Here is a 14,064-nt window from a genome sequence, read left to right on the forward strand (position 1 = left end):
CCCCCACCCCCCTGGTTATAGGCCCTGCATCTTTCCACTAACCAAAAAAATTATTTCAGATATAATCCCCTCCCCGTTCCAACTTTTCCATATCAACTTACTAAAATCCCCACAGAACATTGTACACTGTAGGTCAAACAGAAATAGGCAACAAATTGTTTGCAAGTAGAGTTCAGATCAAAACCCAATCTGATTGGCTTTCTTGCAATATATTGCTCATCACAATCTTAAAGTTGTTTCTAAGTCAGCTCATTTCGGAACATTTTTTGTGCTACTTATATGCCCCCCTTCCCTGCCCTGATATAAGCTTACATTGTTGTAAGCCTATCCAAAATTCCTTATGAAGTTACAAGTATAAGAGCTCATAGCCAGCATTTTACAGTGTTCATTGTTAACTGTACAACTGAACTGTACATGTTGATAAAACTGAATCTAATATAACATATTCTATTCTCCCTTAAAAAATAATACAATAGATATGCATGTTATGTGTTGTTTTTACTGAGTGCTCTTGCTATGTAAGATTATGCTCAAATTATTTGTTGGTTGTTCTGATTCTCAAAGTGATGGGAAAAAATAATACAAGTGCATCAGCTTTTTAATTTGTATAGTTTGTTTTTTATTGCAAAATGGATTATATTTTTTGTGAATATTTAAAAATAGTAATAATTATTGTACTTAGTTTATCCTGTATATAATTTGGAGGCCCATAAATTAAATGTAAGTATTTGTGCGCCTTTAGGAAAGAGATATGACAGGACTAAGTGCCGATGCATGTTCAGTTTGATAGAATTTTCTGCTGATGTTGTGTCAGGATATGATTGATATTACCTTCCCAGTTTTATAGACAATGTTCATTTTGTCAACAGTATTCTGGGAGAATTATTGTTACAGATCCAGGATCCTATTTTTATTTAGGAAAAACACAGAAAAGTAAAGTTATATTATTTGAAGAATTACTATGATTGTGAAGTGTGATCCAATAATAATTATATTTACTTTAAATTAAAAGTTAGAACTTAATACTTGACTTCATGATCAAAGAGACTGTAGTCTCATTTGTAGCCATTAGGAGACTACCAAATCTGCTCTCTACCCCAGAATGTCCCATTTTGTAGCAAACATTCAATGCTTGTGATGTTTGTAGCAAACATCCAATGTCTGCATGCATTACAACTGAATTTAAACACTTTGTCGATGTTCCAGAATTCCAAATTAAAACAATGCAGGGCATTCCCCCCCTTCCTCCCCCCCACCCCCCCCCCCACTCAGTTCTTCCCAATGCGACGCGCTGCAATTTATGCACCTATCAATGTTAAGCCGCTGGGGGGGGGGGGGGGGGGCGGGCATAGGCGTGGGATTTGACAGCAATTGTTTGTCCGTGGTGGGGACTTTTGACCGTTTTACTGGACTTTCTCACAACATTTTATTGAAGTTAAGTGACTCTTTTGAACATCTACACATGCCCTGGGGTTGGGCATTTGATCAGAAAGTCTCAGCTAAGTTCAAATGCCCGGCCTATGCCCGGCCTGCCCCCCCCAGCAGCTTAACATTGATACGTGCATTATATGCCTTCTTCTATCGCTTCTCTACATCTAAAACAAGCTACAAGCTATTCACGGTTCCTAAATTCTTACAAGTAATGTTTTTGTAAACTTTCAAACCCCTCGAAAGCGTTTTCGTACAGAGAACGGCTTCAACCAAATGGGTTGGGTATTTAGAGATGGCTGTCCTAACTTCGGATGTTTATGACACTAGTGGAATTCAGTTGGACTGCGCTACTCTCAAAGAATAAATTACCACTTAGCAAGCCCTAGGTTTACCTTTTTAGTGAAACTCCTCGAAGAAATATGAAAAAAACGCATTTCGTCGAGCTTTTGGTAGCGGAAATTTTGCCTGACCGTCTGCGTGACCAGAGATGAGTTTTGCCGGTCAGCGGCGGCTAATCGAGGTTGCAACGCATGACGGGATTTCCCGCGCTTGCATGAAAAAAGGATTCATTGCAAGCCCGGGAAAGCGCCATGTGAAACAGCTGAATATTGCTTTGTTTTAGCCTTGATCTTTCGCTGCTTTCCTTTTTTCTCGCTCAATCGTCCGCTTTCGTCGACATCAATGATTGGTCTTTAACAGGAACTTCTATCAGGAGTGATTCTAGGCGCGATCTTCCCGCAAAGCACAAATTATGTCATCAAACCGACGAGCGTCGTTTCCAGTAAATGCTCTACGTCGAAGCCCACGAAGAAGAACGAAGACTCCATCGGTGAACGAGCTGTCGAAGAAATGCAGTAAGTAACACAAATCCACTTCTTTCTTGCATCGATTGACGTTATTTTCAACTAACTTTCGGGTTCGTATGCTTGTAGACGCGAAGGACGCGTTTGTTGTGAATCTCTATTGTTCTCTATTGTAATGTCGTTTACGAGTGTGAAATGAGTTTGTTGTCACAGAACGTTTGGGATCTTGGTTTGGTTTTATGTTGTACCTTAAAACAGGGTTTAAAATATTGTCTAAACCTACATACGTGCCTGTAGAGCACAGATCTACACGGTTTCCATTGTGTTGCATAAATCGCATGAAAATGTGTCTTGCCAGGCGTTGATTGAATTTCAATTCCTAAACGTTTTTGTGTGTATGCACAAGGAAGACTTGCTTCCGATCTTGATTATTGGCATGTATACATAAAGGCTGGTTTCTTACATGATTTTTTGTAGAGGTGGAACCTTTCATAAGTAGATGCCCTTGAGATCAGAAAGTGTCCATATACATATAAGCTTACATGTACATGAGAGGAATGTGTCTGCTTATGGGAGGTTACGGGAGAGTTTGTATGGAGCTGGGCCCATAAGTCATATGAGGGAGTGTATACATGATAAAACTCAAACCGGTATGAGCTCCATGCCAGAATGACTTTGTGATTTCATACCGCATTCACATTTTTATGTGTTTTTTTTTATTCATCCCTGATTGGATGGCAAAAAAATGTGCAAGGCCTACCTGACTAATTTCAAACCAAAACGAGTGGTTGTTCATTGTTTACATGATACTGGTGTGTTTTTGTAGTAGCTAAAGTCCAAACCGGTTTAGTGAACAGGGTGAACTTGCTCTGGCATGACTTGTTCTGGTATGACATTTTGTGCTGGTATCATGTAAAGGAATACAAAGCCACAAGAGGGAACTACACTGTAAGATGAACTTGCACTGGTACGAAAGCCATTCCGGTATCATGTAAACGATAAGTGATCCAAATTTTTCATCTGGACCCACCACATTTTCAGCCAGACTGCATGGCATGCTGACCTTTTTTTTTTTTTAGAAAAAGCTCATTTCAATATTTCTGCAAATGAACCTCGCAACTTAGTCACTAACAACTTACTACATGTATATCCAGGGCTGCAAATAATTTTTTTCACTTGAAAGGACATATGTCCTACAAAGACACCATCATGGTCGGACAAAACAAAATTTTGGTCTGACATCACCAAAAACAAAAGGTTAATTTTATTTATTATTGCCGTAAAATGATTTACGATAAAAAGATATTGTCCGGACATTATGTCTGACCACACTTGGGATTCTTCAGCCTTATGTGCCTCCTAGGCGCGAAGAGGATTATGTTATGTTATGTACACTTGGGATTTCGTCGGACATAAGCAAATTTTGGTCAGCCAATGTCTGATGACCGACTGTTATTTGCAGCCCTGTATATCTGGTTCTGGTCGTTTTAATTTTATTTCATTGCCTCACTTAATGAGCAACTACCAGCAATTTGCCACAATCAGACAGTTAGTAGCATAAGAATAGATCTGTAATTTTATTGTAAAATAAACAAGAATTGGTTTATTATTCCTTCCTCTTTCCAGAATTAAGTCCCAGAGGGAAGAGAAGACTTGAATTCCAGCAAGAAAAACCATTAAAAGGCCGAACATTTTACTTGGATCTTCAAGGCTATAGAAAAATCAGCAGCTTACAAGCCCGAATAAAGGAATTAGGAGGGGTAAGAGAAGCACTGAATACTAAGATGTTTATATTAAATACAGAAAGACCGCTCAAAATTGGAACACATTTAGACCCCTTTAATTCGAACTCTTTAATTTCAAATTCCCTGTTTTTTTAAGCTTAACCCATTTCTTTTGGATTTGCCCTTCAGTCATGCTATCCGTTATTTCAAGCACCTGCTATTTCAAACTTGTTTTTGTTTCCCCTGAAAGTTCGAAATAACGATGTTCCACTGTATATCCTTGCTAGAGTAACAGTAAGATAAGGTTAAGTCACACTCAAGCCAAACTGGCCTGTGTTGCTCGATGTAACCAAGTTAGCTATGGTGTTGTAATTGAAACAACAGCAGACAAATTATTATAATCAAATACAAACGATCAAGAACACGACATAAAAATCTCTGCCAACATAACCAGGCCCTACAATACTATGAACTTAACTGTTGTGTTCAAAAACATTTCAGTGGAATCTTAATTTCTTGCATCTCCAAGGAAAATGAAAATTGCTTTGAGAAATCAGGGTAAAATTGAAGTGTTTGATTGAGTGAAGCAAATCTGCGAAAAAACATATTTTTGGTTCAATTTATTGGGAGGTTCATGAAATTGAGAGTTCAAGAAATCAGCAGGGCTGCAAGTAACAGTCGGTCATCGGACATTGGCCGACCAAAATTTGATCATGGCTGACAAAATCCCAAGTGTGGTCGGACATGATGTCCGGACATCTTGATCATAAATCATTTTAGGGCAACAATGAATAAAATTCAACCTTTTGTTTTTGGTGATGTCCAACCACACTTTTGTTTTGTCTGACCAAGATGGTGTCAAAATAGGACATATGTCCTTTCGAGTGAAAAAAATTATTTGCAGCCCTGAATCAGGATTCTACAGTATTTATGAAAAATTATTTTGATATGTCTAAATTTTCTATTTCTTTGAAACAGGCTATAGAAGAATTCTTGAGCAAGGACATTAGTTTTGTTGTCACTAACAAAAAAGATGCAGACACACGTTGTTCACCAAGGAGTAATTCCACACCAAGCCCCATCTTGTCAGTTCCAAGTCCATTTCCTGGGAATGCAAAAAGGTAAAAACATTAATGTGACCTCTTAACATGTATTTTTTTAAAAAAAAACGTCTAGAAGTGCAGTCTAGAGATCTGCCTTTCTAAAAGCTGTGAAAGACAGCTTGGTCTTGTATGCCGTATTTATTTGATTAAGCGCCCTGGGCGCTTATTAAATTTTTGGACCTTGAGAGTGGGCGTTTATTCGAGGCTAGGTGCTTATTTAATATTCACGATTTTCAGCAAATAGTAAGTTTATTTTTTTGTAACAAAACAATAAATAATAACAAAACGTGAAGATGTACCAAAGCAGAATTTTAACTGTTCATTGAAAGTTCTGTAAAATACTAAGAAAACTGGGTCATGGGGGAAGTCTTCTTAGTGGTACTTAGTCATTTTCAATAATCAATACTCCTCTTGTGCACTTCAGTTTTTTTGTGGGGTGGGGGGTGGGCGCTTATTAGAGGCTGGGCGCTTATTAACTTTTCCTACCTCCACCTGGCGTGGGCGCTTATTCGAGGTTGGGCGCTCAATCGAATAAATACGGTAATATTAATTTAAGCTTTAAAAATCAGAAACTTGGGTGTTGTCTTTTGGTGATTTTTAAACTCAGAGTTGCCAGTCATTTTTTAAAAGAGCCACTTGTGGCTGCGAATGACAACTCTGGGATTTGTCTTAATGCACCTTCAAATTCTTTGAACTTTGAGGGTTAACATAAGAGATGTAGCTAAGAAAAAAGGAAGCCAGCTCAATACAAGCCCAGCTGGTTCATCTGGTCTTTATTCATTCAAAATTACCCCAAGTCTTTGTTGTCTAGAGAAGTTGCACCTTGTGATAAGCTCTCTTTCAGTCTGTTATTAAATTAGCCGACAGCCAGCTCTTAGCTACATCCCTGTTATATAGGACTGTAAATATCTATAAGATATCACAGTGAACAAGCCCATATCTCCTTTGAATTATGTACAAACATTTAGCCAGTCTGCTACTAAAACTATCTTTTCCTCCCCAGTAATGAGGGAAGCTGCCGGTTTCGCTCCCAAGTTATACCGTGTTCGTGTACATGTAATAACTTCTGTTGACTTTAAACATGAATGATAATTTCTAGACAAGCGAAGTCACAATGACGAACGACGGAAGCTTTGAAAGTGTAAACTTCGCTTAAGTTTTATTTAGTCAAGCGAAATCACGCTTTGAACATAAACGATAAGTTTTATTCAGTCAAGCAAAATCACTCTTTGAACATGAACAATAAGTTTTATTCAGTCAAGCAAAATTACTGGTGGGTGAACTCGGTCAAACTGGGGCGAACGCGCTATAACTTGGGGGCGAACTCAGACGGTGCAGACTCTATTGGGAGCAAAACCGGTAGAATTTGTAATGTGTACTGTATGTATTTTAAGTGTGTATGCATTTTTTTTTTCTCTATTGATTCATCTGTAGTTCATCAGCAAAAGGCTCTGCTGTGCCATCTCCATTGAGTGCCGACTCATGTGGTGCTGAGCAAGCAGGCCCAACTGTCCCCAAACATGACATGCGTGGCAAAGCGCTGGCGGCACAAGCAGCTATTACCTACAAGTATGGAACCAGTAACATCATGGCTAATGCGAGAAACTGGAGTGTGACGATTGTGCCGCTAGAAAAGATGTTAGAAAAGTTGGAAAAGTATGGAAGTGTTGAAAAGAAACCAACATCCAAGCCGTTAGTTTCTGGACGGGTGGCAAAACAGGGCGTCAAGCCCAAAGTGAGAAAACTCTACGCCCCATTCATCAAAGTGGAAGATCACAGTCGGGCTTACAAACCCTTGGTTCATGAGTTGAAGGAATGGCCAAAGATTCATTTTGATGGTCCGCTGGGAGGTTGCCCATTTGACTCACCAAAGAAAGACTTCGAAAATGAAAATCAGAAACAGGCCAGGACTAAAAGGTAAAGAAAATTAAACCATGAACTACCAGTAAAGTGATTTTAACCCTTTCAGGGCCATTAGTATTAGTAGTCAAGATACACTCTTTATATAATTTAATTCTAAATTTTAAGTGCTGGTACCACTATTTAAGCGTAAGCTAATAAGCAGAACTTGATTCAGTCCCTGGGAAAAGACCTCTAGTGTGTGACTATTCAAATGAAAGCTATTGATTTGAGCAGGACTTTTTCTTCTGTGCAAATTGAACCCCCCGATTACTTGACCCTTGTACGATTTCTCTTGAAGGTTCCAGTTATCAGGATTCAACTGTATTTGAAAATGTTTTGCTCTTCACAGGAAAGCAACCCAAGAGGACAAGAACAAAAAGAAAGGATTTTGTGAGTGCTGTTGTATTCATTATGAGGACTTAGACATGGTAAGGACACTGCCATTTTTTTTTAATGTTTTACATTTAATGTTTTGCAGTTGCCTTGATCTATAAGAAGTTTTAATTCAATTACAACACCAGTAACAATATTACACTTTGCTTAGCAAAAACTACATTCTGCCTACAATAGTACACTGCAGCAGGTGGAGTTGTATGCATGAAATATGAATCTAAACAAAACTAACATACGTGTACAAGGTGTGTCTGTACTTTGTTTGTATTTTGTTGTTGTTGTTGTTTGTGTGGAGCCAGTCAAAACTAAATACATCTGTCCCCTACCTTCACAAGGCTCATTGAGTTGGTAAAGTGTACATGTAATATAATTAATGTTGGGTTAGATGTAAAATATTTATTTCTTTTGTTTCCCTGTAGCACCTTGTCAGTGATCGTCACCAGTCGTTTGCCAGGGATTCATCCAACTACCGAAGCCTGGATGAGCTTATCAACAAAGGACCAAGCTTGCAGGACTTCTTGGCTAAAATGTTGCTAAAACATGAACAGAAGGAGAAAGAGAAACAAGAAAAAGACAGGTGAATATGGAAAAGTCAATTCAGATTGAATTTCATTTCCAAAAAATTATAGAAAGAAAATCTTATTATCCCACCTCACATTTAATTGCTTAAAAAAGCAGTTGACAAGAATAAAGAAAATCCTCAACAGGCAAGGTCAGGAAAAAAATTATTTTGATGTACTGCCAACACTAACAAGGAAATTGTAGTAAGGATTAATTCTGGGTGGGTTTTTTTTCTCTTATTGTATTGTTTTAACTTGAAATATAATAAGAAATTTCATTTATTTTGTCTATAAATGTTTCATTTGCTTTGATGTTTATTTGTACTTCGCAAAGTAAATGACTGCAATCATGAAATATATTATACTGACCATATCCAGAAAAAATTTATCCATGGTCATTGCACAACAGGCTCTAGACAGTTGTTCAAAGGTTGGATAACGCTACATGTGTCTACCAGATAAATCACTATCCAGTCGATAGCGTAGTTTGTTTTGTCAGCACTTATCCAGTGGATGGTGATTTTTGCAGTGGATAATGTAATTCATCCTTTGGAAAACTGGGCCCTGGACTTTAAACCCGTTTGTCCTGGATCATCTGAATGCATGCGGCGTGGGGAGGGGTTCCGAGATAACGAAAGGTTTACCTTGTACTGTACAGAGTATGCGATCCGGGGAAGGGGCAGTGTCATGTTACAGTGGTAATCCCGACATGGTAACCATCTTAAAGTTTGCCTACGTGCTTTAATTATGTTTTGTTTATCTCCTCTTCCTGTTTTAGGGGTGAATCGCCAAGTACTGGAAACTCCCTTGTGGATCGAGACGAAGAAAAAACGCCAACAAAAAAGAACAGACATGAAACACTTCCAAACTGTCAAACGCCACCCGAACAAACTCCAACAGACTGCCACACCCCCACCAACCCCTCCCCTGAGAGGAGACGTGCGTTTCGCACCCCCACCAACGACTCCTCCCCAGAGAAAAAGTCAACTGATGATAACACTCCAACAAGGATGCTGAGACGAAGAGGCGGACATGCTGCTTGTGAGGTCGAGATGGTTGAGACACGTCAGTTGAGGAGCAATCCAAGACTATCAATTTCTCTGAACGAAAAGAACAGCCCTGACGAAGTTGTTGACGCTGCAGAAGGCAAAGGAGTCAAAAACAAGCGTTTGAGTTTAGAGAAAACAAGTGATGAGGCATCTGTGAAGCGAACGACCCGCGTCAAAACACAATCAACTTCAACCAGTTCCGTCGGGGAGGGTTCGAGACGCGGCAAGGGTGCCTCCTCCCCAACTCAAGAAGAATTGATTCGCCAATCTCCTAAAAACAAGCCTGCAGAAGGAAAGAAAAGGTCACCCGTCAAAAATGTCGAGAAAAAGCACGCAGATGTAAGAGCACGCGCACGTCAACAAGATTTCTCTGACGAGAGCAGTGGCAAAGAAAATCACAATCCCGAATCGCTTGTGGATTGTCAGTCAAAACAGAGAATGGATACTGACGAAAACGTGACAGGTTCAAGGCTTCGATACGGAGCTACACGTGTCACGCAACAACATGCTGATATAGGTGAAGTCGAATCTCAAGCTGATGCGCAAGAAGAGTCCGAACAAGACGTCTATATGGAAAGTCCTAAAAGGACGAGCCTCAGATCAGCTACAAAGGGCAATAGCCCTGAACACTGCAATGAAAGCGAAGACCGGGTTGAATCTTGTGAAGCTAATGTGCAAGAAAGTCCCGGGAAAGACATCCATATAGAAAGTCCTAAAAGAACGAGTCGTGGATCTGCCAAAAATGCGAATCTTACTGAACGATGCAGTGAAAACGGCCATGGTGTGGAATCTCCTAAAGCTCAAGTGCAAGAAAAGCCCGAACAAGACATTCAAATGGAAAGTCCTAAAAGGAAGAGTCTAAGGTTTGCTGCAAAGGTTAATCTTCCTGAACGCTGCAGTGAAAACGAGGATCGCGCTGTGGAGTCTCATAAAGCTTACGTGCAAGAAGATTCTAAACAAGACATCATTATGGTGGAAAGTCCTAAAAGGGCGAGTCTAAGATCAGCTACAAGAGCGAATCTGTCTGAACACTGCAGTGCAAGCGAGGACCGCGTTGAATGCCCTAAAGGCCACGTGCAAGAACAGCTCGAACAGGACATCGAAATGGAAAGTCCTAAAAGGAAGAGCCTTAGATCCGCTACTAAGGGGAATAATCCTGAACCATTCAGTGAGGAATCTGAGTCTAAGAAAACTGAATCACCACAAACGGAAGATAAAAATCTGGAGGGAGAGAGGCGAATGAGGTCCTTGGATGAGAACGCAAGTGCGAGAAAAACGAAAGCCAATGAAACGTCTGTGGGTAATCGAGAAGAAACTATGAACACCGTCCAACAGGATAACGTAGTCAGATTGACACGATCACGCGTGCAGTCCGCTCCAACTTCCACGACGCGGTCTTGTAATGATTCAGTCCTCACGGAAAAGACAAAAACCTTTCTAGCAGCTACTCAAGAATCAACAGAAGAGGAGTGCGTGGGAAGGAAAGTGAGGTCGCGCGATAGGTCCCTCAGTACCGCAAAGCTTGAGTCGCTGAAAGGCGCTCGCTCGTCTAAAGCAGATACAGAGGAAGCTGCTAAAACGACGGAGGAACACGAGACGAGCCAAGGCTCAAAAAGTTTTTCTTGTGGTTCAGAAGCTGTCCCTGAAGTGAAAGTCAAGTTGTCAGATTGTAGACAGTTGTGCTTGACCAATAAGAGGCCTATACTGGAGAACGAATCTGACGAGTCTGAAACAGAAAGCATTCAGTTATCGAGTGGAGAAACTTTATCAAAGAAGTCTTTCTCTGACAACGCTTCCACAGATGGGAACGATGACAACGATATCTCCAGCACTCCCACGCTGGAAAACTGCCCATCACCGGCGAGTTCAGAGAAGTCAGGCTTTTCCGACGAAATGGCATCGGCCAGAAAGTATGGCTTGAGAAAACGCACGGAACAAGAAGATCAGGACCCTTGCCCAGGAAAAAGAACCAGATCAAAATACAAAATTCCCGACGAGGACTTGAAGAAAGGCAATCGGTACGATCGTCAACGGAGAAAAACCGTTTCATCGGCATTTACTAGAGTCAAAGTGAAATCCAGAAGTCCAAAGCAACGGAGTCAGTCAGTCATAAGCCCCAAAAGGAAGACGCCGGAAAAGAAGCTAAAAGGCAACAGAGGGATGAAAAGCCCATTAAATAACACCCCTCGAAGAAGGGCTCCAAAATATAAAGACCCCACATCTGAGTCCGATTCAAGCACCTTCTCTGGTAGCCCTCGTAGTGGGCCAATTCGTGAGACGAGGAGCACGCGCGCGTCCATGGTGCATTCAGCTGTCCGCAACTTGGAAGAAGCGGTTAACGAGAACACTGATAATGCAAAAGAGACTTTGCTTTTGTCGGATAGTGTCCTCTCCCTGGGGGACATCTCAACGACTGCAGTTTGCGGGTCACCGTCCCGTTTGAGACCCGCAGCGGACAAAGATACATCGTCATCAGGAATTAAACTCTTGGATGGGAGTCCTCGCATAAAGAAGGATTTCCATTCTGTTCCTTTTTTGGACAAACATCGTCAGCAGCGAGCTGGGATCACCCGGTTGTTTGAGTCGGATGACGAGGAGGAGGAAGACTTTTTGGGCTTCAATGTGCCACATTTTGATCGGTCTTTTTCATCTGAAGGTGACCTGAGTTATAAAATCCATTCCATCGTGGAGAGTATGAAAGGAGATGACAGTCAAGGCACTATAGAAGATGATGAAAATACCACCATTCACGAAAATGAAGAGGAGGTCGAAATGATGGAAGATCTTGGACGTGAGACTGAAGCAGACATTGAAAGAAGTGAGATCAGCAAAGAAGGACAATGCGTGGAGAAAGATGTTGAAAAGGATAAGGAGACTAAAGAAGTGGAAACTACAAGAGTAACAAGTAAAAGAAAATCAAATCAGATCGACAGTGTCGAGGTAAAGAGAAGCAACTGGTCAGAGTCTCAAAGTGAATTGCGAAGCACGGCTGAATTGTCCTGTGTAGTTGATAACAGTGATGATGAGGGCGACGATTTTGATGAAGATGACGATGTGTTTAGCACAGTGGCTGATAGCTCTGACGGAGAAGAAGACGAGCAGGAAGTGTCGTCACCATTTAGCATTACCAGCTGGAGACGGAAGCGGAAGTCTGAGGACCTTCAACCTCCGGAAGTTGAAAGGCCAACGAAGCGACAGAAGTCACATGTGGAAGCAGATACCTACCCCTCCTCCCAATGTTCCAGACCAGAGACTCCTGTCAAAAGTGGAGCAAATCAAGGAAACCGCACACAGTTGGATGACAGAAACCAGAAAGCAACCTGTTTTACGTCGAAGCTTGATGAATTGCTGGACAGCGAGCAGGAAAAGAAAGCCCAATCTTTGCTGTCTGCACGAGATTCTGATTGTTTGTACGACAGCGACAAACCTGTGTATCAAACTATCGAGGAACGTGTCAAGCTTCGACGGATTTTGAACCTCTCTCGAAAAGAATATGAAAATTCTCTCCGTCAAACCCGGGATCACAGAAAACTTGACAACACGGAGATAGCAGCAAAAGGGAACACCGAGGGAAGAAAACCACCACTGAAACCGCTTCCAAAACAAACACTTAAAGCGTTAAAGCCCTTGAAAAACGTTTCTCCGATTCGTACATCGTCAAGACTACGCCGCACTAACAGCTCACCGAGTTCAAACACATCACCACTCGCTACTCCTTCTGGGAAAAGCCGTAGAGCCACGTGGATTTATGATGTCAATGAGTTTATGTCACCACCTTCAGCAGCGCCAAGATTTGGCGGGAACCGCGTCACGTGTTCAACGCCTGCTTCAACTATTCCTTCTTCCAAACGTACTCTGAGGCCACTGAGACACGGCAAAATGGCTGAAGATTCACGGAAATCACGACAAAGGGATGTTTTTGCGTTCGATGAATGATCAACAATTAGTTAACTCTTAAAGCCCCAAGATTTTTCAATACTTAATTTCTCCTTACATAGTCAATACGAACGAAAGCACACTTTTCAGGAGAATTAAGAAAATGATCACACATAAAAAAATATTGATTTCGAACAAATTCTCTCAAATACTAACGTAAGAAATTACTAACGTAATTTTTATACTAACGTATAAAAATCAGAAAGGAGATCTTGTGTGTCGAACACATTGGGCCTTCACGGGTTACGAAGATTAGCTCTTTTCAGAGCTGCTTCCAGCTTATCAGCACAGATAACATTGCCATTCTCTCGTCAAAAAATCTAAACTAGAAATTTTCCAAAAAGGAAGCTTTTGAGAAGTTTTTTAAAATTACACTTACAGAGGGTACATTATTTTAAAATTATGCATTGTATATAGAAATTGCTGACGATTTTAACGATCATTTTAAAATTGTTCATGAGTGAAGTTCAAAATTTTAACGAGAGTGGTACTAGTTACTGAAGACAAAGAAGCGTTTCTTTTCACCAATCTGATATAGATAATCTAGATTGTTCGGATTTCGCTCACTGGAACAAAAATCGAAATAAATCAGGCCTTAAATGGCTCGTTCCGATTCGTGGCATGAACCACAAAAGCCAGGGTTCTAAAACAATTTTCAACGGTCCATTTCATTACGGGAATTTTCCATTTGCAGTCTAAGGTTGGTTTATCTGTAAAATTTTCAAAAGTGGAACCGAAAGTATAGTTTTCCGTCGTTGGCTAAAAGAGACGCGACTTAAGTCTTGACTGAGTTTTCTTCCATGTCTAGTTTGGGTTTTATATTTGAATGAATGTTGGCACAAAAAAATCTCGAATTTTTAACTACAATTTCACGTTTTAGCTGAGTAGAGCTTATTATACAGTTCACGTGGAAATCGAGTTTTACATTTAAATGCCGGGCCACATAGAGTCAAATTCGTAACTACAATTTCATGGTTTAGCTTAGAAGATCGTATTATAGAATTTGTGAATATCTATTACACCGTAGATGAGAGTCATTTTAAAGCATATTTTTATCAGCACAATAAAAGTTCAACAGAGTAGTTTTATTCGTACTTTTTGTGCGCCCTCTGGTTGATCGCTTTGATGTAAATCTAATTGAGTATAGTTTGCCGCTCGCTTTG

General features: G+C 40.5%; 1 protein-coding gene across 1 annotated transcript; it reads left to right on the plus strand.

Annotated features, from left to right (window-relative positions):
• The first annotated feature begins 2,001 nt into the window (after positions 1 to 2,001).
• Positions 2,002 to 13,983, plus strand: LOC144659575 (uncharacterized). The gene is made up of 7 exons (XM_078520040.1): positions 2,002 to 2,285; positions 3,861 to 3,994; positions 4,937 to 5,079; positions 6,496 to 6,978; positions 7,313 to 7,391; positions 7,776 to 7,933; positions 8,695 to 13,983. Exons 1-7 carry the CDS (start codon positions 2,183 to 2,185, stop codon positions 12,899 to 12,901), a joined length of 5,307 nt encoding a protein of 1,768 aa, XP_078376166.1. The 5' UTR covers positions 2,002 to 2,182; the 3' UTR covers positions 12,902 to 13,983.
• The last annotated feature ends 81 nt before the right edge of the window (positions 13,984 to 14,064 follow it).

Source organism: Oculina patagonica, chromosome 7 (assembly GCF_052425735.1).
Source record: "Oculina patagonica isolate OP01 chromosome 7, crgOcupat, whole genome shotgun sequence".
In the NCBI taxonomy this organism is placed as follows: domain Eukaryota; kingdom Metazoa; phylum Cnidaria; class Anthozoa; order Scleractinia; family Oculinidae; genus Oculina; species Oculina patagonica.